This window comes from Oncorhynchus keta, chromosome 26, assembly GCF_023373465.1.
Source record: "Oncorhynchus keta strain PuntledgeMale-10-30-2019 chromosome 26, Oket_V2, whole genome shotgun sequence".
Classification (NCBI taxonomy): domain Eukaryota; kingdom Metazoa; phylum Chordata; class Actinopteri; order Salmoniformes; family Salmonidae; genus Oncorhynchus; species Oncorhynchus keta.
This window is the reverse complement of record NC_068446.1, coordinates 5,592,414-5,620,300: the sequence shown is the minus strand read 5'-3', so window position 1 is coordinate 5,620,300 and position 27,887 is coordinate 5,592,414. Positions and strand designations below refer to the sequence as shown.

Genomic DNA, 27,887 nt, shown 5'->3' with positions numbered 1-27,887 from the left:
GTCACAATATTATGGTCTGTCCAGCCCACTGGCATTGATCTGGCTTTTAAGCATTGTAATGGTGGATTACAGAAAATCAGATCAATGCATGTGTCTGAACGATGACCCAAATTAATTGATGATCTAGTAGTATCATTAACCATTTGTTTCAAACCACAGTTATTGGCATATCTCATCAATTTTGTTCTATTCGAATTATTGTGATCCTTCCAATTTATATTAAAATCCCCCAAGATAAATACATCTCTGTTGGTATCTGTGGCCTGGTCAAAGCCAGTACATAAGTCATCCAGATAGGACACCTTAGAGCTAGGAGGTCTATACACACATCCTACCACAATATGGGTGTCTGGTGAGGTAGATGTACTTGAGCCCATAGTGCCTCTATTTGACCTACATTAAGGTCATCCCTCCTCTTAAAAGGGTATATGATTCTGAATGTACAGTGCTACACCCCCACCATTCATATTCCTGTCTCTTCTCAGTAGACCATATCCTTGAATGTTCCTTTGCCCATCATTTACAGATGCATCTAAATGTGTTTCGGTCAAAGCCAAAATATGAATATTATTTATGATGACCAAGTTAAAAACCTCATGTATTTTGTTAGGAAGGCTACATATATTAACCTGAGCTATATGCAGCCCTTTCCTTATCAAGTGGAGATCAATATAGCATGTATTTCTTATAGTTGAAGTTGTCATGATACACTACAACACACAAACTCAGTTTTAAACATTAAATGAAAATAACCAGGGAGGTACTCTAAAGTCCTAATACAGTTGCCCGTTGATATAAAGTTTATCCATCACCATGGAGACTCGTTGATTCAGGCAACGCTTTTCCTTCATGATGGGACAAGTTTTTTTCTCCTTTGATCTCGGTGGGGAAGTTATCATTCATTCCAAAATCAGTGTTTCTGAGTTCTCTCCCCATGTTCTTCGTCATTTCCTTTTGGTTAAATTGATCAAAACATGCAATAATAGCCCGTGGTCTATTCCCAGAGGTCTTACCTATTCTATGGACTCTGGAGAAAGTGGTCTATTCCCAGAGGCCTTACCTATTCTATGGACTCTGGAGAAAGTGGTCTATTCCCAGAGGCCTTACCTATTCTATGGACTCTGGAGAAAGTGGTCTATTCCCAGAGGTCTTACCTATTCTATGGACTCTGGAGAACGTGGTCTATTCCCAGAGGCCTTACCTATTCTAACTCTGGAGAAAGTGGTCTATTTACAGAGGCCTTACCTATTCTATGGACTCTGGAGAAAGTGGTCTATTCCCAGAGGCCTTACCTATTCTATGGACTCTGGAGAAAGTGGTCTATTCCCAGAGGCCTTACCTATTCTATGGACTCTGGAGAAAGTGGTCTATTCCCAGAGGCCTTACCTATTCTATGGACTCTGGAGACAGTGGTCTATTCCCAGAGGCCTTACCTATTCTATGGACTCTGGAGAAAGTGGTCTATTCCCAGAGGCCTTACCTATTCTATGGACTCTGGAGAAAGTGGTCTATTCCCAGAGGCCTTACCTATTCTATGGACTCTGGAGAAAGTGGTCTATTCCCAGAGGTCTTACCTATTCTATGGACTCTGGAGAACGTGGTCTATTCCCAGAGGCCTTACCTATTCTATGGACTCTGGAGAAAGTGGTCTATTCCCAGAGGCCTTACCTATTCTATGGACTCTGGAGAAAGTGGTCTATTCCCAGAGGTCTTACCTATTCTATGGACTCTGGAGAAAGTGGTCTATTCCCAGAGGCCTTACCTATTCTATGGACTCTGGAGAAAGTGGTCTATTCCCAGAGGCCTTACCTATTCTAACTCTGGAGAAAGTGGTCTATTCCCAGAGGTCTTACCTATTCTATGGACTCTGGAGAAAGTGGTCTATTCCCAGAGGTCTTACCTATTCTATGGACTCTGGAGAAAGTGGTCTATTCCCAGAGGTCTTACCTATTCTATGGACTCTGGAGAAAGTGGTCTATTCCCAGAGGTCTTACCTATTCTATGGACTCTAGAGAAAGTGGTCTATTCCCAGAGGTCTTACCTATTCTATGGACTCTGGAGAAAGTGGTCTATTCCCAGAGGCCTTACCTATTCTAACTCTAGAGAAAGTGGTCTATTCCCAGAGGTCTTACCTATTCAATGGACTCTGGAGAACGTGGTCTATTCCCAGAGGCCTTACCTATTCTAACTCTGGAGAAAGTGGTCTATTCCCAGAGGTCTTACCTATTCTATGGACTCTAGAGAAAGTGGTCTATTCCCAGAGGTCTTACCTATTCTATGGACTCTGGAGAAAGTGGTCTATTCCCAGAGGTCTTTCCTATTCTATGGACTCTAGAGAAAGTGGTCTATTCCCAGAGGTCTTACCTATTCTATGGACTCTGGAGAAAGTGGTCTATTCCCAGAGGTCTTACCTATTCTATGGACTCTGGAGAAAGTGGTCTATTCCTAGAGGTCTTACCTATTCTATGGACTCTGGAGAACGTGGTCTATTCCCAGAGGCCTTACCTATTCTAACTCTGGAGAAAGTGGTCTATTCCCAGAGGTCTTACCTATTCTATGGACTCTGGAGAAAGTGGTCTATTCCCAGAGGCCTTACCTATTCTATGGACTCTGGAGAAAGGGGTCTATTCCCAGAGGCCTTACCTATTCTATGGACTCTGGAGAAAGTGGTCTATTCCCAGAGGTCTTACCTATTCTATGGACTCTGGAGAAAGTGGTCTATTCCCAGAGGTCTTACCTATTCTATGGACTCTGGAGAAAGTGGTCTATTCCCAGAGGTCTTACCTATTCTATGGACTCTGGAGAAAGTGGTCTATTTCCAGAGGCCTTACCTATTCTATGGACTCTGGAGAAAGTGGTCTATTTCCAGAGGCTTGTCCCTCATCTTGGTAGCCCCATGATGGCAAGGCAAGCTCTGGATAGCGATCAGCCTTGACAACTCCCGTTATACAGGGACCTGCTGACCCAAGCGAACGGAGATATTTTCCACCCTCTCCTGGACGCCATGGCCCTATGGCCCGTGAGAGGTTACATCTGGATGCAACGCTCCTGCCTCTTGGAGTCATTGAGACTATCCAGAGTGCTACGGGTCCTCCTACACTCACTGTATGGAAACTTGTGGTGCATTTTCTGAGAAGTGGTGTTGGGCATCCCCTCATACTTTTACGAGATTTATGACATCACTGCACCTTCATTGGTGCATACTGTACTCCGCGTCAGGGCCTCTGAGGGTTGATATGTGAGACTGCCTGGCTTCGGAGAGCAGGTGCAATACGACAGTTGGAAATATTCCACGGTGAGATATTATCGAAACAAATAATTGAAAGATAACTTGAGTAAGACCGGTTCTCTGATATATCACCACATTCCCCTACTGCAGTCCTTCTCAAATAGTGTGGCGCGCCCCCCTGTGGGGGCTCGGAGCGATGCCAGGGGGGGCGCGTGTGACCCCGGGGAACAAGCCCCCCCCCCCTCGCCGGAGTAGGGTTTTTTGCACCGAACAAGAGCACACAGCACAGAGCAAGAGGTATGAAGTGCAGATAACCAACCCTTAAGAGACAACATGGAAAAATATTGAACAGGGATGAGAAGAAAGGTGGACAGAGACGGAGATAATGACATAAACGTAAGTCTCCTGAAAGCTAAGACGAGGAAATATGAGGAAGCGTATGTAGCGCTTGGCTTCACTGTGACTACGGTGGGAGACGAAGAGATATGAGGAAGCGTATGTAGCGCTTGGCTTCACTGTGACTACGGTGGGAGACGAGGAGATATGAGGAAGCGTATGTAGAGCTTGGCTTCACTGTGACTACGGTGGGAGACGAGGAGATATGATGAAGCGCTTGGCTTCACTGTGACTACGGTGGGGGACGAGGAGAGGAATGAGGACGGTGGGAGACGAGGAGATATGTATGTAGCGCTTGGCTTCACTGTGACTACGGTGGGAGACGGTGGGAGAGGAGATATGAGGAAGCGCTTGGCTTCACTGTGACTACGGTGGGAGACGAGGAGATATGAGGAAGCGTATGTAGAGCTTGGCTTCACTGTGACTAGGGTGGGAGACGAGGAGATATGGAGCATATGTACGAGGAGATATGAGGAAGGAGATATGTAGCGCTTGGCTTCACTGTGACTATGGTGGGAGACGAGAGATATGGCTTCACTGTGATGGTGGGAGACGAGGAGATAAGCGCTTGGCTTCACTGTGACTACGGTGGGGGACGAGGAGATATGAGGAAGCGCGCTTCACTGTGACTATGGTGGGAGACACATTAGCGCTTGGCTTCACTGTGACTACGGTGGGAGACGAGGAGATATGATGAAGCGCTTGGCTTCACTGTGACTACGGTGGGAGACGAGGAGATATGAGGAAGCGCTTGGCTTCACTGTGACTACGGTGGGAGACGAGGAGATATGAGGAAGCGCTTGGCTTCACTGTGACTACGGTGGGGACGAGGAGATATGAGGAAGCGCTTGGCTTCACTGTGACTACGGTGGGGGACGAAGAGAATGAGGAAGCGTATGTAGTATGGGAGTTTACTGTGACTACGGTGGGAGAAAGAGATATGAGGAAGCGTATGTAGAGCTTGGCTTCGCTGTGACTACGGTGGGAGACGAAGAGATATTACTGGACAGCATGTAGCGCTTGGCTTCAGCGGTGGGGACGAGGAAAAAGGTTTACTGTGTCTAAAAATAAATGAAGCCAAATAAATGAAGGTGTCACTTAAAGACATTACTTAAAGACCCCAACCACGCTGATAAGCCGCTTGAGTTTTTTCAGCGAAAACGTGCAGAATATTGCCAACAATCGTCCCGCTTTGTGAATGCTACTTCAGTAAACCAACGAGCACTGTTAGCATCATATCAGGTGGCGTACCAAATTGCTCAGTGCAAAAACCCCACTCCATAGCAGAGGAGCTGATACTGCCTGCAGCATTAGACCTGGTCTCTGTCCTGCTGGATGACACAAGGGCTGCAAAAATAAAAGTACTTCCCTGAAAACAGTTCCCAATATGACTGGGTGAGAGATCCTTTCAATGCACCAACTCCAGCTAGTTTCAGCTCTGCAGAGGAGGACCAGTTCATTGATATGACCTCTGACTCCACATTGAGACTGAGGTTCAGATCACAGACACTGAGTGAATTCTAGTGTAGAGAGGCAGTATCCACTCTTAGGGCAGAGGGTCATGGGCATTATTCTTCCTTTTGCAACATCTTATCTTTGTGAGACTGGCTTCTCTGCTGTTGCTGCACTGAAGACCAAGTACAGGTCCCAGCTAAACATTGAGCAGGAGCTGAGAGTTGCAGTATCGTGCTTCAAACCCCGCTTCGAAAAGCTGTGCTCTGCAAAACGTGCTCATTGTAGCCATTAATCCGGACTTCCTCATTCTGATTTTAAAAAATCAGCACAAATTGTTTTATTCATTTTTGTTTTATAGGTTTGTTTCATATATTGTGCTCCTAAGTTAATGTTGCTGATCAATTTAAATGTATTATTATTTAGTGATTATATTTTATTTTATTATTCAGTATCAAATGGTCAACAAATGTTTTACCGTTTAAATAAGGCCTGAGGTTTTTAAATTTCAGACAAATTGATGCACTTTATGTCTTTTCTGTTACAGACTAAAAAACAATGTTAATAAAGTTATTCTTTGTTGTAAGTTGATCTATATTTCTTTATTTTTATTTGTTTTGTTTTCTTTAATGTTAATAAGGATGCAATGTTATGCAGAGGTGTACTTATAACAATTTTATAGACAAATGATACTATTTACAGACGCAGCGGAGAGTTGGGGGGCGCAAAAAAAAAAGAATTGAGAAGCACTACTGTAAGAGAGTGAGGAAGTTCCGGCATGCTCGAGAATGATCCAGAGGGCGGGCGAATGGCTCTTTAATATGAAGGGAGGGGCTCCCTCATTCGCCAATCGACCTGTCTGTCTTCAACAGATGTGTCTGATTTTATTCCTCGAGTTACTTAGAGATTATGATGAATCCCACAGTGAGATATCTCATTCATAATATCAGAGAACCGGGGTTACCCAAGTAACCTTAAGTTTCAGTTTCAGTTAATAGTGGTCATAATGGGTGTGTGTGTGTGTGTGTGTGTGTGTGTGTGTGTGCGTGCGTGCGTGCGTGCGTGCGTGCGTGCGTGCGTGCGTGCGTACGTGTGCACGCATGTGTGTGAGAGTGTCAATTCAATGGTGTGTCATTATGGTAGCCATGGATTTCACCATATTATCCTAACATCTCTCCCTTTTCATCAAACAACCATCCTTTATTTCGTTAGAGGCATGCCACGGGACTGGGGTTTATATAGGAATGCTGAAACCACTCCAGAACAATCCCTATCTGTCTAATGTTATATCAGAACCAAACTACCTTACCAAAGAACACTGTCTGGGGGAGTGGGAAGGTTTTGATCAGGTTCTATAGGCTGACATGGGTCCCAGCCAACAAGCCAGGGCTGACAAGTAGTGGGGAAATGGGACGCGAAACGGTGGGCTCGTGAGTCATCCCAGCCCTGTCACTTCAAACGTTGGAGTGCTCAACCCGCTCCCGCCTCGCTACTCTGCCGCCAGATGGCCTATCGAGCAGGAGCAGGCAGGATGTGGGACCCGGAGATGCTAAATTGCTACCATTCACTTTTCTCTCCCCCTCAGTATCTAGGAACACGACTTTGACACTGATAAAGTGTGTGTCTGAAGCGTGAAGTGTGTATGGTCAAATTTAACCGGGTGTATAGTTGGGAGTTGGTGATGGGATTTGATAAAGGTTTGGAATAGATTATAACCACATTACTTTCAGTGAGTTGGAGGCCTGGATTGTACAGGGTAGGTGTGTGTTGTAAAATAACTTAAATCATTCTTGTTCCTCTCCCTTCATTCCTCTTTTCCCCTGTCTTTCCCTTAATCTACCTTCCCCTGTTTAGAAAAAAAATGAATAACCTCTAGTCTAGCCTGTAAGCTCTACAATATTTGGCCCTGGGTGGATTTAGTGTGTGATGTCTCATTCCATGCGTTACAAATGTCAACCTCTTAGTTGTGCTCCAACATTGTGTATACACAACAACAAAATATGCTGGGTTAAAAACAACCCAGCGCTGGCTATATAGTGGACAGAACACACGTTGGGTCACTTAGTTGGGTTATTGAGCGATGAGCCACTGGGTCAGATCAGAAGACTGGAGGTGTGGTTTACAGAGAATTATTTATGGCCACCCATGAGAGTAAATGTACTTCTGGTTCATCTGTTCTGTTGTATTGTCAACAAATGTGAAGGTTTAGCACTGAAAATGTTGTACATTAGTGAGGCTTACACAAGTTGAGTGTCTCAAGCACCTAGGTGTATCCCAATATTGGGATATTTCCCACTTTATTATGATATTTAAATATTAATGTTAAATAAATGTATATTAAAATATCTGAAAGCTATGCCCCCAATAGGCCACGCCACCTGAAAATAACCTATGGATTGCGTTAAAAAGGACCAATCTGCTGTGTCACCCCAGCATGAAAAGTGAATAAAAACCTGACTTGTGGTTAAATTAACCTACGTTTGGGTAATCCAAAGGTATGGCATATTGGGAGTGTGGCTTTCAGATAGTTATTTTTGGCCACCCATGAGAGGAAATGTAATTCATGTTCATCGTGTTAAGTTTGTACATTGCCAATTTTATTTCTCCTGTACTTTATTTGCGTATTATATATTTTAATATAAAAATGAATAACTTTATAAGAAAGTAGTAGTAACTATCCCAAAGTTGGGATATGCTTTCGCAAGTGTTTCCCAAACTCGGTCCTCAGGACCCCAAGGGGTGCATGTTTTGGTTTTTGCCCTAATACCACACAGCTGATTCAAAATGATCAACGCTTGATGATTAGATGAATCAGCTGTGCAACAGCAAAACCTAAAACATGCACCCCTTGGGGTCACGAGGACTGAGCTTGGGAAACCCTGGCTTGGGCGCTTAAATAACTCACATTCTTGTATAAGCCCTTATTAAAGCTACAAAAGTGTCCGTGCTCCACCTTAACATTGTTAACAATACAGCAGAACAGATGAAGAGAATTGACATGTACTCTTCTCACATGTGACCAAAAACAACTATCAGTTGGGTCACCTCCAGTCTTCTGATCTGGTGAATCGTAGTGCAATAACCCAGCATCAACAATCCAATTTAAATAAAACACTGGGTTGTTTGTGTTTGTGACCCAACTGGCTGGGTCAAAATAACTCAACATGTGTTCTGTCCAATATCTACCCAATTTGGGTTGTTTTTCACCCAGCATTTTTTGTTGTTGTTGAGTGTACTGGAGTAATTTATTTCACCCAAATCAACATACTTGTGTCTGTCTTGTGTTAAAAATATGTTTGAGGTAAGGTATCACGTTGCAGTAGTGTAGTCTTTTTGAAGGCGATTTGGAACTGTTGATACGATTTTGTGGTATGATTCATTGATTTACACACACTTTTGCAAAACCTGAAGTACAGCCTCACATTTATTTTTACTGCTCTAATTACGTTGGTAACCCGTTTATAATATAAATAAGCACCTCGGGGGTTTGTGATATTTGGCCAATATACCAAGGCTAAGGGTCCTGCGTAAGGACAGACCTTAGACGTGGTGTATTGGCCATATACCACACCTCCTCGGGCCTTATTGCTTAATAAATATAGTCATATGTGAATTAATAAGTTGTAATAAACTGTATGCTCAATGAATAAGTCATAAACGGTATGTGAAAAATACAGTAGGCGCGATCTGAAGTCTCTTGTCGGTCTTGCAGGTCTTGCACAAAGAAATATGTATTTTCAACACACGGTGGCGACACATCCAACCCTAATCAGAGCCAGATGGCTCGTGCAAGGCAAGCCGCACTCGGCATAGAAGTTTTGGAAGCGTACGCTGAGAGCTCGAAGGAAAGTAGTGGGACTCCGGAGGAGAGAGAGAAGGAGAGAGGGAAAGAGAGAGAAAGAACTTCGTGCTTTACATTTACACACAGACACGGGATAAAGGACGACTGCGTGGACAGTTGTTATATACATTTTGTGCCTTTTAATTTGTAAATCAACGTTTACACGTGCGTTTACGGTTGTAGTGGATGTAAAGGGATTAGAATAGAATCGGGGGAATGTATCCTGCTCGGGCAACAGTGACCGACCGTCTTCCGAGATGTCAACTCCACATTCTCCGGGCCATCATGCTACTCCAGGCCGTTCTAGAGATGACTGCGACCAGTAAGAATATGACTTTTTATTACGGTGCTACAATGTAATGTCGCATCATCAGAAAAACACGAAACGTTTTATGGCATTAATGTTCATATTTTAAGAAATTCATATGGTGATATAAATCTAGTATATTGGTCGCGAGCCTATATCAATCTATTCGATTGACGTGTCTGCAACAATTTTAATTTCCTCTTTTTAATTGTAATTGTTTCGTGTATTTTTGCGGGGTGATTTTCAAATGGTTATATGGACTTTAAATTCGTTTTCTTTGGCTTTAAAATAGGCTACTTGTTTAAACAAACGTGTTTTAATTTATTAGGCTACATTAATAATAACATATAACATATCTTACTGTATACAACAAGAGCTACATTATCAGTGGAAGGTGCTACATAATAGGCGTTCAAGTATTGTTCACCGCCAAGTCTTTTATATTTGAAACAAAGCCAATTTAAACATTGATTTAGAATCTCCAGTATTGAAAGACAAAGGGACTTCTCTTCTCAGGTGATGATGGAGGGGATAACCATCTCACTCCCAGCTGGAGGTCCATTGTGTGGGTCCCTCCATTTGTAATTAAATGTAATCTAAAAATGTAATCTATGTAATCCCAAAAGTAATTATTTATCACGAGAGTGCCTACTAGTAACTACTAGTACTACTAGTAATTATGCATAGTTCTAGAAAGGTCTGGAACTCACCTTTCTGGTAAAAAGTGTTATAAATTGCTGAGGTGTACTCATTTTTGAGGCACAAGCTCAAGTACATGTACAAATATTATGAAAATATTTTTAAAAATCAAAAGAGAGGCAATAGGGCTTTTTAAATATATTAACAATCAAATTATAAACACATTACTATAAGATTTCACCTTTCTTTATTCTGTAAAATAAAGATGGTGACAATACAAAATTGGCACCATTTCACATAACTGATGACAGAGAATGTTCTGTCCTGCATCCTCGGGGTGATGCAGAGATGCCGCTCAAATGTCTGCACACTTGTTCCAACTTCAGCTTTAAGCATAAAGTGACGTTGTCTCTCTGTGACCCAGAGAAAGTGGTTTTGTTAAAGTTTTACTCAATTATTTTGTATTTTTTCATGTTGAGAGCTATAAATACATTTGATTATATTGCAGCGAGATGGGACCACTTTTGCTGTACTGTAAAAAATGGCCTGTAATGGCAGCACAGTAGCCAGTATGTAACTGTACATTTACAATAAATTACTGGCAGCACAGAAGACAGTAAATTATGGTAGATTTACAGGATCTTTAATTTGAACACAAATTGTACTGCATATTACTGGAACTCCTGACTACAGTAACATACTCTATTTCTAGAATTGACATTGCATTATTGGAAGCACTGTGGTTAGTAAACTGTTGCAGATTTACAGTGCAGGTACCTAGTGCCAATGACAGGCAGGACGTCTGTTTCATGTATTTTAAATAAGTATTTTAATATTATTAATACCTATTTTGTCATTTGTATTTCACTGGCCCGAACAATAAATTAACGTAGCCTATTTTGTAACAGTTTAATTATAATACATGTATTTTCTAATACAAATATATACTAGCAAGTAGCCCGCTTAACTACAACATTCTGGTAGCATAATCTTTTTACTTGCTATGACTGGCCTATTCTTGTTTACCTTAATTTAATACACTGACTGTATTAAATTAAGTTGCTCTGGATGTGAGCGTCTGCTAAATGACCAAAATGTAAATGTGAAAATGATCACTTCCAAAGCACACTGCTGAATATTATTCGATTGACCTCCGCCCCCAAACAAGGCCACATTTGATCCAAATACAAATAGTTTTGAGGGTGGAGCTCATTAGAATAATACCCGGCAGTGGTGCTTTGCAAATGCACAACATCCACATTTTGGTCATTTAGCAGACGCTCTTGTCCAGAGCGACTTACAGTCGGTGCATTCATCTAAGGTTGTTGAAAAAAGAAACACATATCACTGAGATAGCATGTAAAACCTTACCGTAACCATTACTGGGACTGTTGTTGTAGTTAAGGATGCATTGGTCTTCAAAATATCCTTCATCTGTCGCAAGAGACCTTTTTGATATTTCTTTGCCCATGTCTGGCTCGTGCAAAATAGACCTTTTTGATATTTCTTTGCCCATGTCTGGCTCGTGCAAAATAGACCTTTTTGATATTTCTTTGCCCATGTCTGGCTCGTGCAAAAGAGACCTTTTTGATATTTCTTTGCCCATGTCTGGCTCGTGAAAAAGAGACCTTTTTGATATTTCTTTGCCCATGTCTGGCTCGTGCAAAAGAGACCTTTTTGATATTTCTTTGCCCATGTCTGGCTCGTGCAAAAGAGACCTTTTTGATATTTCTTTGCCCATGTCTGGCTCGTGCAAAAGAGACCTTTTTGATATTTCTTTGCCCATGTCTGGCTCGTGCAAAATAGACCTTTTTGATATTTCTTTGCCCATGTCTGGCTCGTGCAAAATAGACCTTTTTGATATTTCTTTGCCCATGTCTGGCTCGTGCAAAAGAGACCTTTTTGATATTTCTTTGCCCACCAAAATTTTTGATATTTCTTTGCCCATGTCTGGCTCGTGCAAAATATTTTTGCCCTTTTTGACCTTTTTATTTCTTTGCCCATGTCTGGCTCGTGCAAAATAGACCTTTTTGATATTTCTTTGCCCATGTCTGGCTCGTGCAAAAGAGACCTTTTGATATTTCTTTGCCCATGTCTGGCTCGATATCTTGCAAAATAGACCTTTTTGATATTTCTTTGCCCATGTCTGGCTGCAAAAGAGACCAGTTTGATATGCAAAATAGACCTTTTTGATATTTCTTTGCCCATGTCTGGCTCGTGCAAAATAGACCTTTTTGATATTTCTTTGCCCATGTCTGGCTCGTGCAAAATAGACCTTTTTGATATTTGATATTTTGCCCATGTCTGGCTCGTGCAAAAGAGACCTTTTTGATATTTCTTTGCCCATGTCTGGCTCGTGCAAAATAGACCTTTTGATATTTCTTTGCCCATGTCTGGCATATTTCGTGCAAAATAGACCAGGAAAAGTTTTTTAGATTTTTGATATTTCTTTGCCCATGACATCTGCAGCTCAATGTGCAAAAGAGACAATGATTTGATATTTGTTTTTGAACAACCACCTGATTTGGTTTGGCATTAGTTTTAGTAGAAGAGAAAAAGGCCATACTGTGCACACACTACGGCGTGTGAGACGTCATCTATAATAATATGGCTGTTCTAAATTATTTTGACCAGCAGGTGCCGCTAGTATACCCTTTGTTGATCAAAGCCTTCGAGTAATGAATCTATTTGCAACACGATCGTCTGGAAATGGTCAATGGTTCAGGAAGCTTCATTCCACCATCACTACAGTATGGTACTGTATTCTATGGGGTGGTATTGACTTACAGTAAATTACTGGCAACACAGTAGCCAGTAAGTTACTGTAGATTTACAGGAAGAATATATTTTTAAATTGTATTGTACTGTATTCTGTGGGGTACATCATTCTCACTAATGGGAATGCAACAAATATAGCCCCTCTTACAAGGCATGCATCCAAATGTGCTGAACCCCCATAATGCATTGCTATTTACAGTTCTCTAATATAGAATTACAGTAGCTAACTTGGAAAGGTTTGCTGTAAATTTACAGCAATTTGTTACAGTGCTGCATTCCCTAGGCCCTCCCTTTTGATATGCCATATCCCATGCAGGGCTCTGAGCTTCACAATCAGAATAAATCTAGCCTTTGTCTGGATAGGCTAGAAAAGTTGACATGTCACTCCCTATGCAAATAAGGTGTCAGATTTCACATTCTCCATCTCAGCTCCTCTTAGGCAGGTTCAGCTGAAAGGGGAGACTCTGCTATTTAGCTGAGTATACAGAAATGGATGTTGCGCCGTTCACAGACCTCTCTGTACAAAAAAAGACTGTTGGAACTGTTCTAGAACCGCCACTAGTCCCCTAAATAGGGGACATCAAATTGGTTTTAAAGCAAACTTAGTGATACAGTACTGACTGATGCTGAGAGTAATGACTTCAAATGAAATGTCGAGTTCAAGAACATTGGGAAATGGCGGCACTCCAATTGTTGTTTATTTTAAGACAAAAAGTCCACTTCATTTCACCTTTTTATTTTCGGCAGGGCAGTATTAACGCATTTCAAGTTTTAATGTCACAAGCACAAGTATGGTGAAATGCTTTCTTGCAAACTCACAACCCAACAATGCAATAATTCATTAATAACAATGTAATACTAGAAAGGAAAAAAATCCACCAGAAATAAGAATAAATATGAAGAACACAATAAGTAAGTAAGCATACTATATACAGGGTCAGTTCCAATACCGTATTTACAATGTGCAGGGATACTGGAGTGATGGAGGTGGATATGTATAAGGGTAAGGAGACAGGGATACTGGAGTGATGGAGGTGGATATGTATAAGGGTAAGGAACAGGGATACTAGTGATGGAGGTAGATATGTATAAGGGTAAGGAGACAGGGATACTGGAAACAGGTGGATATTAAAGGTTTGAGACAGGGATACTGGAGTGATCTGTGGATATGTATAAGGGTAATAGTTAGGGAACTACTGATGGACATAGATCATGTATAATTGGTACAGACAGGGATACTGGAGTGATGGAGGTAGATAGTATAAGGGCACAAGACACGGGATACTGGTGTGATGGAGGTAGATATGTATAAGGTAAAGACAGGGATACTGGAGTGATGGAGGTAGATATGTATAAGGGTAAGGAGACAGGGATACTGGAGTGATGGAGGTAAATATGTATAAGGGTAAGGAGACAGGGATACAGTGATGGAGGTGGATATGTATAAGGGTAGGAGACAGGGATACTGGAGTGTGGATATGTATAGGGTCCAAGGGGACAGGGATACTGTAAAGTGATGGCCAGTGGATATGTATAAGGGTAAGGAGACAGGGATACTAAAGTGATGGAGGTAAATATGTATAAGGGTAAGGCAGGGATACCAGTGATGGAGGTAGATCTGTATAAGGGTAAGGAGACAGGGATACTGGATGATGGAGGTGGATTTGTATAAGGGTAAGGAGACAGGGATACTGGAGTGATGGAGGTGGATATGTTTTAGTAGAAGGAGACAGGGATACTGTGTGATGGAGGTGGATATGTATAAGGGTAAGGAGACAGGGATCTATAATGGAGGTAGATATGTATAAGGGTAGGAGATTATACTGAGTGATGGAGGTGGATATGTATAGGGTAAGGAGACAGGGATACTGGAGTGATGGAGGTGGATATGTATAGGGGTAAGGAGACAGGGATACTGGTGTGATGGAGGTGGATATGTATAAGGGTAAGGAGACAGGGATACTGGAGTGATGGAGGTGGATATGTATAAGGGTAAGGAGACAGGGATACTGGAGTGATGGAGGTGGATATGTATAAGGGTAAGGAGACAGGGATACTGGAGTGATGGAGTGGATATGTATAAGGGTAAGGAGAAGGGATACTTTGATGTAGGTGGATATGTATAAGGGTAAGGAGACAGGGATACTAAGGAGACAGGGATACTGGTGTGATGGAGGTGGATATGTATAAGGGTAAGGAGACAGGGATCCACTGGAGTGATGGAGTGTGGATATGTATAATAAGGAGACAGGGATACTGGAGTGATGGACAGTGGATATGTATAGGGGTAGGAGACAGGGATACTGGTGTGATGGAGGTGGATATGTATAAGGGTAAGGAGACAGGGATACTGGAGTGATGGAGGTGGATATGTATAAGGGTAAGGAGACAGGGATACTGGAGTGATGGAGGTGGATATGTATAAGGGTAAGGAGACAGGGATACTGGAGTGATGGAGGTGGATATGTATAAGGGTAGGAGACAGGGATACTGGAGTGATGGAGGTGGATATGTATAAGGGTAAGGAGACAGGGATACAGTGATGGAGGTAGATATGTATAAGGGTAAGGAGACAGGGATACTGGAGTGATGGAGGTAGATATGTATAAGGGTAAGGAGACAGGGATACTGGAGTGATGGAGGTAGATATGTATAAAAGGAGACAGGGATACTGGAGTGATGGAGGTAAATATGTATAAATAAGGAGACAGGGATACTGGAAAGGTAGATATGTATAAAAGGAGACAGGGATACTGGAGTGATGGAGGTGATATGTATAAGGGTAATGAGACAGGGATACTGAAGTGATGGAGGTGGATATGTATAAGGGTAAGGAGACAGGGATACTCCAGTGATGGAGGTGGATATGTATAAGGGTAAGGAGACAGGGATACTGGAGTGATGGAGGTGGATATGTATAAGGGTAAGGAGACAGGGATACTGGAGTGATGGAGGTAGATATGTATAAGGGTAATGAGACAGGGATACTGGAGTGATGGAGGTAGATATGTATAGGGGAAGGAGACAGGGATACCCAGTGATGGAGGTGGATATGTATAAGGGTAAGGAGACAGGGATACTGGAGTGATGGAAGGATATGTAAAGGGTACCAGGAGACAGGGATATAAGTGATGGAAGTAGATATGTATAAGTAAGGAGACAGGGATACTGGAGTGATGGAGGTGGATATGTATAAGGGTAAGGAGACAGGGATACTGGAGTGATGGAGGTGGATATGTATAAGGGTAAGGAGACAGGGATACTGGAGTGATGGAGGTGGATATGTATAAGGGTAAGGAGACAGGGATACTGGAGTGATGGAGGTGGATATGTATAAGGGTAAGGAGACAGGGATACTGGAGTGATGGAGGTGGATATGTATAAGGGTAAGGAGACAGGGATACTGGAGTGATGGAGGTAGATATGTATAAGGGTAAGGAGACAGGGATACTGGAGTGATGGAGGTGGATATGTAAGGGTAAGGAGACAGGGATACTGGAGTGATGGAGGTGGATATGTATAAGGGTAAGGAGACAGGGATACTGGAGTGATGGAGGTGGATATGTATAAGGGTAAGGAGACAGGGATACTGGAGTGATGGAGGTGGATATGTATAAGGGTAAGGAGACAGGGATACTGGAGTGATGGAGGTGGATATGTATAAGGGTAAGGAGACAGGGATACTGGAGTGATGGAGGTGGATATGTATAAGGGTAAGGAGACAGGGATACTGGAGTGATGGAGGTGGATATGTATAAGGGTAAGGAGACAGGGATACTGGAGTGATGGAGGTGGATATGTATAAGGGTAAGGAGACAGGGATACTGGTGTGATGGAGGTAGATATGTATAGGGGTAAGGAGACAGGGATACTGGAGTGATGGAGGTGGATATGTATAGGGGTAAGGAGACAGGGATACTGGAGTGATGGAGGTGGATATGTATAGGGGTAAGGAGACAGGGATACTGGAGTGATGGAGGTGGATATGTATAAGGGTAAGGAGACAGGGATACTGGTGTGATGGAGGTGGATATGTATAGGGTAAGGAGACAGGGATACTGGAGTGATGGAGGTGGATATGTATAGGGGTAAGGAGACAGGGATACTGGAGTGATGGAGGTGGATATGTATAAGGGTAAGGAGACAGGGATACTGGTGTGATGGAGGTAGATATGTATAGGGGTAAGGAGACAGGGATACTGGAGTGATGGAGGTGGATATGTATAAGGGTAAGGAGACAGGGATACTGGAGTGATGGAGGTGGATATGTATAAGGGTAAGGGGACAGGGATACTGGAGTGATGGAGGTAGATATGTATAAGGGTAAGGTGACTAGGCAACAGGATATATAATAAACGTGTGCGTGTGTGTCAGCATAGAGTCAGCATAAATGTGAGCGTGCATGTTATATGTGAGTGTGAGCAGATGATGGAGTGAGTGTGCATAGACAGTACAAAACTTAAAAGGTCAATAAAGATACATGGTTAACTGAAATAGTCTGTGTAAATGGTGTTGAACGCTGAGCTGTAGTCAATGAACAGCATTCTCACATAGGCATTCCTCTTATCCAGGTGGATGAGGGCAGTGTGGAGCGTAATTAAGATTGCGTCATCTATGGATCTGTTGGGACGTTATGCAAATTGAGGTGGGTCTAAGGAAGCCTAGAAGAGCTTCCAGGCTTCCTTCATAACGGTCAATTGTGAATGAGAGAAACAAATAATTACAGGGGCAGTTTGGTCAAACTAATCCCGTTCGAATTGTCCATCGGAAAGACGGACATGCTGAGGTTACAATTACATAACCAATGTTCTGTAGTAATACTAGTCCCGGGCGAATACGACTTAAGCCAAACAATCATTCTCCTCCCCTCCTTCACTTAACCTGTTAAAGGTTATAAACATCCCATGACTCTATATACACTTTTTTAACTGCTCTATATAACCTACATAACTGCTGTCTATAGGAGGAAGATGCCCAGATTGGTGTCTGTGGCCTTATGTGAAGTATTGGATAGTTTGGAATGGAGGACACTGGACATTCATTTCCAATTTTGGTTTGCCCTCTTGTGAATCAAATAGGATTTTCATTTGTTACCCAGTTTGTCTGTGTGATTAATCTCCAGCTAGAAGACGTGTCTGGGTTTGTTTGGATTACACCAGTCCTCCCTACTGGTTTTGGATATTATTTACAATGGTTGGAAGAGACAGAGCTTTCTAAAGCCATATTCTGGAATGCCACTCTCTCTCTCAGACTAGAGTCAGGAGCCCAGAATGTTAATCCAAGATACTTCACTGTCTGAGTTATAACCCCTTCACATGGGGTTTTATAATGGAACAGGAATAGAGGAGGAGGAAAACTCACCCCCTCGTAACCATTTCACATCTCAACCAGCAGACTGGAAAAGAGGAGTGGAAAGAAACAGCTATTCGGAATCGGCCGTGATACAGTCTCATTCTCTTACTCTTTCATAACAGTCAGAGGGCTATAAATCATTTGGGTGGAACCACCTCGACGGCAGATTTTGAACGAGACAGAATGTTGACATAAAAGGCACTTTACCTTTGAAAAAACTCACCCCGTGGACTCTGTCTCTTTCAGGGAGACTCTGAAAAGTCCTCGCCCTCCTCAGCTCTGATAGCTGAGCTCTTATACCCCTTTCTCATCTCTTCTCCTAATGCATGGTACAGTAACTCAGCCATCCACTAGTGCATCTTTAAAAGCCTTCTCAGACTTCCAGGAATGTGGAAGATTAACTATATGTGTGAAACAGATGTAGTGTGTGTGTGTGTGTGTGTGTGTGTGTGTGTGTGTGTGTGTGTGTGTGTGTGTGTGTGTGTGTGTGTGTGTGTGTGTGTGTGTGTGTGTGTGTGTGTGTGTGTGTGTGTGTGTGTGTGTGTGTGTGTGTGTGTGTGTGTGTGTGTGTGTGTGTTTTTGGGACAATTTGGGTCCAGTTTGAAGCATCTGGAAAGAAAAGAAAGTCACACACCTATTAATCAGCACTTAGTCATAAATCATACACTCCACGCCCCTTGTTACTTTCAAACAACAGTGTGTAAAGTATGTCATGCAATAGCAATTACCTATTTCCCTTTTGTTAATAACCTCAGATGTTTGCCAAGTTTATATGGCAGTATTGCTCAACATACACAATGTTTGGAAGATGTCTTATCTTGGCTTATTGTTTAATTGATGGTTATAGAATTCTTGTGGATTGTTACATAAAACTGATGGATGTGGATTAGATGAACAAATTTAATATGACCACTATAAGACATCCATCTTTTTATTTAATTTGTTTACCCTCAGTCTCTTTCCTCAAGTTATGATTATTGTATGTTTGGGCTTGTAGTGATTGTAGTGAAGCAACTGGGAGTAGTAGCAGAGCTACACTGTTACAGAAAACTTTAAATTATATAATATTTTGTATTACAATAAAATCCTCTGAAACGTTTCATACTGTAAATTATAGTGCATTGTGGGAAAATGTTGTGGGCGGGGAAATAATTGCTTTATTTCGAATGGTACTGTAATTCCACCCTACAGAATACATTAGAGTTTTTTTGTTAGGGAGGTTACGTTTGATACCGGAGCGCCGAGGCATGTGTCAAAATCGCTAAGCAGTTTACTTTGAAGCAATATGCTGATGCCTGAATCCCTTTATTAGAACCACATGATCAATGGCGTCTGAAGCTTTGTTTTGTCGAACAACCACCTGATTTGGTTTGGTATTGGTTTTGGTAGAAGACAAAAAAGCTACTTTGTGCACGCGCTACAGCGTGTGGGACGTCGTCTATAATAATCTCACTGCTCTAAATTGTTTTGACCAGCAGGTGCCACTAGTGTACGCTGTGTTGAGCAAAGCCTCGTTTAATGAACCTATTTTCAACAAACATATTGGCTGGAACTTCAAACCTTGAGGAAGGTTAGTTTCCCATCACTACTCTTAGGAGCACCAAATACCTTTTGACCACTATAGATAGTATTTTTTATTACTTGCAATTCTAGAGGCTTTAAAACTGGCAGCGTCTACAGGGTAACTAGACCAAAAGTACACAGCAGAACTATCAGCCACTTAAAGTTTAAGATTTGTTGCCACTTCAATCTGTCTCCTAGCGTTAATATATTGATAAGGCATTATAACCACATCTTACTCACGGGTGTAACAAATATAACCTCTTACCAGGCATACCTCAAAATATGTTAATGAGCCAGATAGAACAATACCATGCACCCACGAGAGGTCCATTTTTTTTGCCGCTCTAAAGATACAGTACGGTACTGAATTCTGTGGGGTGGAATTACAGCAATTTCCCACAATGCACCATCTTTTACAGTATGCTGCAGTAAAAGGTTTCCAAGTGTTTCACTGATGATTATGCCTAAACTGACTGTATAAATGACAGTTTTCCGTTCCAGCGTATGTCACTGTCCCCTTGCAACCTCATGTTATTTAAGCATACGTATTCACGTTCCTTTGTCATATCCTCGTTTTGTCTCTGCCCTCTCTGTGCTAGAGAGAGGGTTTCATAAAGTTTCTTCATTACGAACTGAAGCCAAGCGTGGAAAACCCCTTCCTGTAATTACTGACTCTACATTGCACAGTGGAGGTGAGGGCATGGCGGAGAGAAAAACCTCCTCTGCATATCCATGGGCTCAAGAGTTTAACAGATATGGAAAAGGGAGGTCTTTGCTGTAGATCTGACTTGTTCTTTAAAACTCCTATTGTAGCTAAGGGCCTGGTTCCCTTGACTCAGTGTCAAAAATGTGCCTAAATGATCAGTTATTTGATAGAAGAATGACATTGATTATTTAAGAAGATACTTAAAATGTGCCATTATTTGACATGCATCAATGCACCCCATGGGTTGTTTAGGCTATGCAATAATGTAGGCATTATGCCAATGTAGTAAAAATATATGTACATTTCACTGAAAGGTATAAAATTACATAAAAAAAAAATTCCACTGTAAATATGTCAGTGTACATTTCTTAAGCCTGTTTGCATTGTATTAAGGACTTAAGGCTCTCAAACACTGCACCGAATGTGGGCCTATCATTCGGGAAGTCTAGCGTTCGTCTGCCGATCATTCAGTGTGCTGTGTTTTAGGGTTCACCCCCTGTCAACATCTGACTGCCAAAATGTTTCAAGCAGTTCGACATGTAAAATCGGTGCACACCCGATTCACAAATTACGTTCAGAGCTGCTAAGTAATCTTGCCTAGCAAACGCTATTGGTGTGTCTGAGCCCTTAACTTATTTGGGGTAGGGGGCAGTATTGGGTAGCTTGGATGAAAAACGTGCCCAAATTAAGCTGCCTGCTACTCAGCCGTAAAAGCTAGAATATGCTAGAATATCAGAGTTCCTAGACAGGTTAACCTGGTTAACCTGTCTAGGACTGGGGAACCCCCCCGCAACTGCCAATGAAAGTGTAGGGCGCCAAATTCAAAACAACAAAACTCTCATACTTAAAATTCCTCAAGCATACAAGTGTTTGACCATTTTAAAGATAAAATCCTTGTTAATCCAGCCACAGTGTCTGATTTCAAAAAGGATTTACAGTGAAAGAACCACAAACGATTATGCTAGGTCACCACCAAGCCACAGAAGAAAAAAATCAGCCAAAGAGAGGAGTCACAAAAAGCACAAATAGAGATAAAATGAATCACTAACCTTTGATGATCTTCATCAGATGACACTCATAGGACTTCATGTTACACAATACTTGTATGTTTTGTTTGATACAGATCATATTTATATTTAAAAAATCAGAGTTTACATTGGAGCGTTACGTTCAGTAGTTCTAAAACATGCGGTGATTGTGCAGAGAGCAACATCAAATTTCAGAAATAATAAACATTGATAAAGATACGACTATTGTACATGGAACTTTAGATAATCTTCTCCTTAATGCAACCACGGTGTCAGATTTCAAAAAAGCAAACCGTGCAATAATCTGAGTACAGCCTTTAGGCAACAAAGCAGCCAAAAAGATACCCGCCATATTGGGTAGTCAACATTACTCAGAAAAAAAATAATAATATTCACTTACCTTTGACGATCTTCATCAGAATGCACTCCCAGGAATCCCAGTTCCACCATAAATGTTTGATTTGTTCGATAATGTCCATCAGTTATGTCTAAATATCTTCTTCTGTTAGGGCGTTTGGTAAACAAATCCAAAAGCGCGTTACAGCCCGTAGAAACATGCCAAACTAAGTATGGAATAAATCTTTAGGATGTTTTTAACATAAAACTTCATTAATCTTCCAACCGAACAATTCCTTTGTCTTTACAAATGAAGTGGAACGTAGCTACCTTTCACGTGAGCCCGCCAGACCGAGGCTGTGGCACTCTGCCAGACCACTCACTCATAGAGCTCTTATGAGCCCCTCCTTGAGAGTAGAATCCTCAAAACAGTTTCTAAATACTGTTGACATCTAGTGGAAGCCTTGGGAAGTGAAACATACCTAATATCCCACTGTATCTTCAATGGGGGCTGAGTTGAAAAACTACAAACCTCAGATTTCCCACTTCCTTCCTGGTTGGATTTTTTTCTCAGGTTTTTGCCTGCCATATGAGTTATGTTATACTCACAGACATCATTCAAACAGAGTGTTTTCTATCCAATACTAATAATATATTAGCATCTGGTACTGAGTAGGAGGCAGTTCACTCTGGGCACGCTATTCATCCAAAAGTGAAAATGCTGCCCCCTATCCCAAATAAGTTATGGAACGCGTTGCATGCAGACTGGCAAAATCTCTTGTCGCCTAAAATTAGGCCTTTGTACGTTGCCACGCTCTCTCAGAGCTGATTAAAAAAAATACTGAACAGGATTCTTAGCCAAAGATTAATATTTATTTTAAAATGAAAATATACATGCAATTTACCCTTCATAAATGTATTCCTTCATTTTTCCTTGCTCTGTCCTTAAGTTTAAAAAAACATTTTCCCAAAGATGTGACAGGCAGCATCAGGTTTCTCTCCATGAAGAAGGGCTTTTATGCATTCATAATTTCCCACAGCATCATGTCCATTTAGGAACAGATCACTCATATATGCTTCCCCAGAGCAGAGCAGAGCTAGAGTAGCAGTGGTTGTGGTGACTGGTGATGGGGCTAATGTTGGCTGGCTGGCTCGTATATCTGAGAAACAGTCTGTCTGAGGAAGGGTAACCTCCTTGCCTTCTCCCTGCCACCCATGACATCAGGGCTTTGGATGGGGATGCCTTGGCACTTGGCAGGCACCCGCTACTGCCACTCCTAGCTCTTAAACTAAAATCACCCCGAGGATCACTCTCCTTCTCTCTCTTGCTCTCTCTTTTTTTTCCTTCTCTCCCTCTTTCTTTCTCCCTATTCCATTTTTCCCCCCAAACTCATCCCAGGATCACTCTCTTGCTGTCTCTCTCTTTTCTTTCTCTTTCTCCCACTTACTAGCTCGTTCTCCCCCCCACACATTTCTGTCCCACTCCCTCACCCTCATGGTGTCGCAGCTCTACTGTACCTGGCTGGTGTACTGTTCGGTTTGGCTGTGGATCCACACTTGGCTGCTGTTATCTGAGTTGACTGGCATGCTGTTCTTGGCATGACTGTGTGTGTGTGTTTACTCACTGTGTTCTGTGTGAGAGGAAAAAGGCAGAAAGGATGGGCGACGGTTTGAGCTTTCGAAATCCAGCTTCTGTTCTGTTCTCTCCCCCACCTCAAACATTCTGCTTGGCGCTGTGAAAATCACTGAACCATCAGTTTAGTACCAGGAATCAGAAATGTGTTAGTTCACGTCACTTGATTAATAGAATACAGAGCCTTCAGAAAGTATTCGCACCACTTGATTAATAGAATACAGCGCCTTCAGAAAGTATTCGCACCACTTGACTTATTCCACATTTAGTTGTGTTACAGCCGGAATTTAAAATGGATAATGTCAAAGTGTAATTATGTTTTTAGAAATGTTTACAAATGAATTAAAAATGAAAAAGCTGAAATGTCTTGAGTCAATAAGTATTCAACCCCTTTTGTTATGGCAAGCCTAAATAAGTTCAGGAGTAAAGATTTGCATAACAAGTAACATAATAAGGTTCATGGACTCACTCTCTATGCAATAATAGTGTTTAACATGACTTTTGAATGACTACCTCATCTCTGTACGCCACACATACAATTAGCTGTAAAATCCCTCAGTCGAGCAGTGAATTTCAAACACAGATTCAACCATAAAGACCAGGGAAGGTTTCCAACGCCTCGCAAAGGGCACCTATTGGTAGATGGGTCAAATAAACTGATATTGAATGTCCCTTTGAGCATGGTGAAGTTATTAATTACACTTTGGATTGTGTATCAATACACCCAGTCACTACAAAGATACTGGCGTCCTTCCTAACTCAGTTGCCGGAGAGGAGGGAAACCACTCTGGGATTTCACACAGCAAAATCAATGGTGTAAATGTAACTCTGAAAGTAAATGTCACTCATTTTCAGTGAACATATGAGTCCCACTGTACTGGTGTTAAAATAATGTCCTCCCCTGTGGGAAAGCAACATAATGCTGGTCTCGCTCTTGGCAGAGATTCCATTTAGAGCTCAGTGGCAGAGACAAACTCTGTGAGATAAACTTCTAAATTGATAGTGCTATTTGTTTAGGTGATTTTACAGCAAGCTAGCTGCTTCACATGCTGACATTGATATTTGGTATTATTGTGTGTAGCTATGTTTTCTAGCTAGCTCCATAGCTAGCCAGCTCGTCAGCCCAGGGAGAGGGAGATCATTGCATTGTGGGTTTTGTAATAGACTTGAGCTGAAACAGACCCCCCCCAAAAAAAACCAATCACAGTTAATAATAATATATATATGAGTAAAGCACCAGGAAAACCTGGTTCAGTCTGCTTTCCAACAGACACTGGGAGACAAATTCATCTTTCAGCAGGACAATAACCTAAAACACTGGAGTTGCTTACCAAGAAGACGTTGTATGTTCCTGAGTGGCCTAATTACAGTTTGACTTAAATTGGCTTGAAAGCAATGATCAACAACCAACTTGACAGAGCTTGAATATTGTTTTTAAAGAATAACATGAAAATATTGTACAATCCAGGTGTGCAAAGCTCTTAGAGACTCACCCAGAAAGACTCACAGCTCTTAGAGACTCACACAGAAAGACTCACAGCTCTTAGAGACTCACACAGAAAGACTCACAGCTCTTAGAGACTCACCCAGAAAGACTCACAGCTGTAATCGCTGCGAATGGTGATTCTAAAATGTATTGACTCAGGGGTGTGAATACTTATGTAAATTTATATATTTTTTGCAAAAATGTCTAAATACATGTTTTCACTTTGTCATTATGGAGTATTGTATGTAGATGGGTGCGAGGAAAAACAAATATTTAAACCATTTTGAATTCAGGGTGTAACACAACAAAATGTGGAATAAGTCAAGGGGTATGAATACTTTTTGAAGGCACCAAAATACCATGTTCATTTCCCTCGTGACAGTCACTGTTTCTCATTCACTGTTTCTCTCTCGCTGTCTCTCTCTCGCTCTCTCTCTCTCTCTCCTGGTGAGTTGTTGAGTTGAGGTAGCACTCTCCTCTCTACAGGTGTTTCTGGTGAGAATAACGTCTGGCTAACTAGCACCCTGAGCGCTAAAACACGCCAGTTTGGATTGCAGGAAATGTCATTTTACGGGCCTCTAATGATTTGTGTTCATTACGGAGCTATGTTAAGGCAACAAAAACACAAACACTTCTTTATTACCATGAGTAGAGAGAGGAACATAGGCTTAAGAGGGCAAAGTTGATTTGGCGGTACTATATATTTGTGTGTGCTTTTTTGTACTGAACCTGCTTGGCCTCCACGTTAAGCTGTTTAGCAGTCCTCCGCCTCCATTTTACCCTGTTTGTTTACCATACAAACGTGTGTTTAACTCTTCTCTTCTTTTATTGCTTGGTAATTAGTTTCAGTAGCCGTACAAACTTTAATCCTGCTGTAGTCTGAAGGTTAGGAAATGTACTCTCTTTGAAGATTAGTTCCTTTAAAGAGGGTTAGGTCTAAGCCAGTGGTTGGACACGCCGACTCTGGCCACCAAATTCACTGTGTATGTTGTAGCAGCTCAATGAGAGGCATTTATAACTGGATTGGGTGAAGTCTAGGCCATTTTCATCCCATTGTTTTAGGGAGGATAATTGAGGCCTGGTCGATTGGTGTTGCTTCTGTGCGTCAAAGAAAGGACGACCAAAGTTGGGTCATGAGTAATCTGCCTGTTGAGGCGCCTGGAAATGTTTGTGTATTTGGTGAAAGAGGAAAGATGATGTTTATTCTCTGCTGTAGACTTATATGCCATCAACATGACATTGTTTGGAAGAAGACAGTTGATTTTTCTGTAGTTTCTTTGGAACCTTACGTTTTCACGATGGATTCAAAGTCACTGACAGCAACTTTTTCTGAGGAATTTCCCCCCGTTCCCTTTCTACTCTCCAAAGGGATTCAGTTAGTAAAGTAATACTTTGTATTTAAGACTGCTGAGGGATTAGACCTATGGTTTCCAGGGGTCTCCACTGCCCTGACTGTTCACAGAGCCCCAGCCTCCACAGCCTCCGAGCTTCAGTCAAACAGAAACGAGCAGGACACAGCCTGTTTGTATAGGCTCAGCCTTTGTCACATTGTTCCCATCAGTGGCTGACAATTAAACAGCAGTCCATGTTTGCTCAGCCACTCCATTCAGGAACAAAAGGCTTGAGGACTGAGGAGCCCTTACTACTACTGCATGACTGGGGTGGCCATGGCATTTTGACCCTGCCTGTGTGTGTTGCATGAGTCTCCAAGAGGCTAGCGCAGGCAAGGGCCACCTACCACCCTGGCATCAATAGAAGCAATTTAGCTCACTCCCTCTTCACCGGCTCTAATTCTTCTGTGAAGACAGAGCTATCAACCTCTTTCAGTCTTTTGCTATTCCTCTTTCTCTGTCACTCCCTCTGTCACTGTTTTTCTCTCACTCCCACTCTCTCTATACTCCCCTATCTCTCTCTCTCTCTCTCTCTATACTCCCCTATATCTCTCTCGGTCTCTGTCTCTGTCTCTGTCTCTGTCTCGGTCTCGGTCTCGGTCTCGGTCTCTGTCTCGGTCTCTCTCTCTCTCTCTCTGTCTGTCTCACTCTCTCTATACTCCCCTATCTCTCTCTCTCTCTCTCTCTCTCTCTCTCTCTCTCTCTCTCTCTCTCTCTCTCTCTCTCTCTCTCTCTCTCTCTCTCTCTCTCTCTCTCTCTCTCTCTCTCTCTCTCTCTCTCTCTCTCTCTGTCTGTCTCGCTCTTTCTGTCGCTCTCTCTCTCTCTCCCTTTTTCTCCCCCTGTCCTCTACTCTTGTGACCACACCGACCAAGGAATCCAGAAATAAAAGGCTTCATTTGGCTTCATCTGAGTGATCATTAGCCAAGGACCCAGCCACGGCCCACGAGGACTCTGCCCAAGTATGTGCCGACAGAGGGGAACCAATGGTGATGTACAGTGTGGTGCCAGGACAGGACATGGGCCGTCTGGGACCAGGCTGAGTGAGACCTTAGGGAGTTAGAGCTCCCTCTGCAGCCCCTCAACCCCCTTGAAACCCCCTCAAACCTGGGAAAGAGATCTCACCCACCTCCCCTAGCATATTCACAGAGGCATTACAAAGGATGGAAGCCACTTAGAGCTCTGCAAGCTTGATGCGCTAACCAGTGGGTGAACCTTTTGAAGAGGAACCCTGATTTCTCAATTTGTCTGCCCATTGTCGAGGTATTTACTTGAAACGAGAGCCACTTAAGAGCCCTACTGGCTGGATGTGTTAACCAGAAGCCAGTAGGCCCTTTGAAGGAGGCCTTAGACTTCTGTTTGATGTCTCAGTGTTTGTGGGCAAGGTGGAATATGTCGGAATGGTAATGGGAGGAGTAGTTCAATTGGAGCTCCTGGCCTGGACCTTCTGCATTGTGAGCAGACAGAGACTCTCCCACAATCGGAGTATCAAACAGATCCTCTATCTCAGAGGTGTGTGTGTGAATGTGTAGATGTGAGCCAGACCAGAGCATGTTGAGGACACACGGTAGTTCAGCAGAGACCAGGAAGTAATGCGTTTATCCTGCGGGATGCGGAATGTCACTTGGGCCTCCATCTCTCAGAGGTGGAACGTTGCAGGGAACGTTTTGTTTACCTGTTGGAGAAGCCTTTGTTTTCATATTCCCACTTTTAACAGTTATTTCATTTCCCGTTTGATGTTTACCAAGTCTGG

The 27,887-nt window shown here is 42.3% G+C and overlaps 1 protein-coding gene and 2 long non-coding RNA genes across 9 annotated transcripts in view; 2 read left to right on the top strand and 1 right to left on the bottom strand.

The window, feature by feature from the left end:
• Positions 1–993: 993 nt before the first annotated feature.
• Positions 994–1,794, bottom strand: LOC127912225 (uncharacterized). Of its 2 annotated transcripts, none has more exons than XR_008081587.1 (3): positions 1,622–1,794; positions 1,246–1,574; positions 994–1,154 (listed from the first exon to the last, which is right to left on the bottom strand). It is a non-coding gene; the product is annotated as an uncharacterized LOC127912225 (long non-coding RNA). The 2 variants fall into 2 exon arrangements; XR_008081588.1 differs by having other exon boundaries at positions 1,293–1,574.
• A 7,113-nt stretch (positions 1,795–8,907) lies between these two features.
• The window catches only part of LOC118359383 (inactive tyrosine-protein kinase transmembrane receptor ROR1-like), a 217,391-nt gene continuing 198,411 nt past the window's right edge, over positions 8,908–27,887 (top strand). For both annotated transcript variants that reach the window (XM_052480104.1, XM_052480105.1), the window contains exon 1: positions 8,908–9,240. In XM_052480104.1, the coding sequence (XP_052336064.1) occupies positions 9,135–9,240 (106 nt within the window). In that variant the 5' untranslated portion in view covers positions 8,908–9,134. The remainder of the gene's footprint in view (positions 9,241–27,887) is intronic.
• LOC127911991 (uncharacterized) lies at positions 13,965–16,104 on the top strand. 5 transcript variants are annotated; one of them, XR_008080007.1, is made up of 3 exons: positions 13,965–14,031; positions 15,191–15,284; positions 15,825–16,101. It is a non-coding gene; the product is annotated as an uncharacterized LOC127911991 (long non-coding RNA). The 5 variants fall into 5 exon arrangements; XR_008080008.1 differs by lacking the exon at positions 13,965–14,031 and adding an exon at positions 14,545–14,665; XR_008080009.1 differs by lacking the exon at positions 13,965–14,031 and adding an exon at positions 14,933–15,053.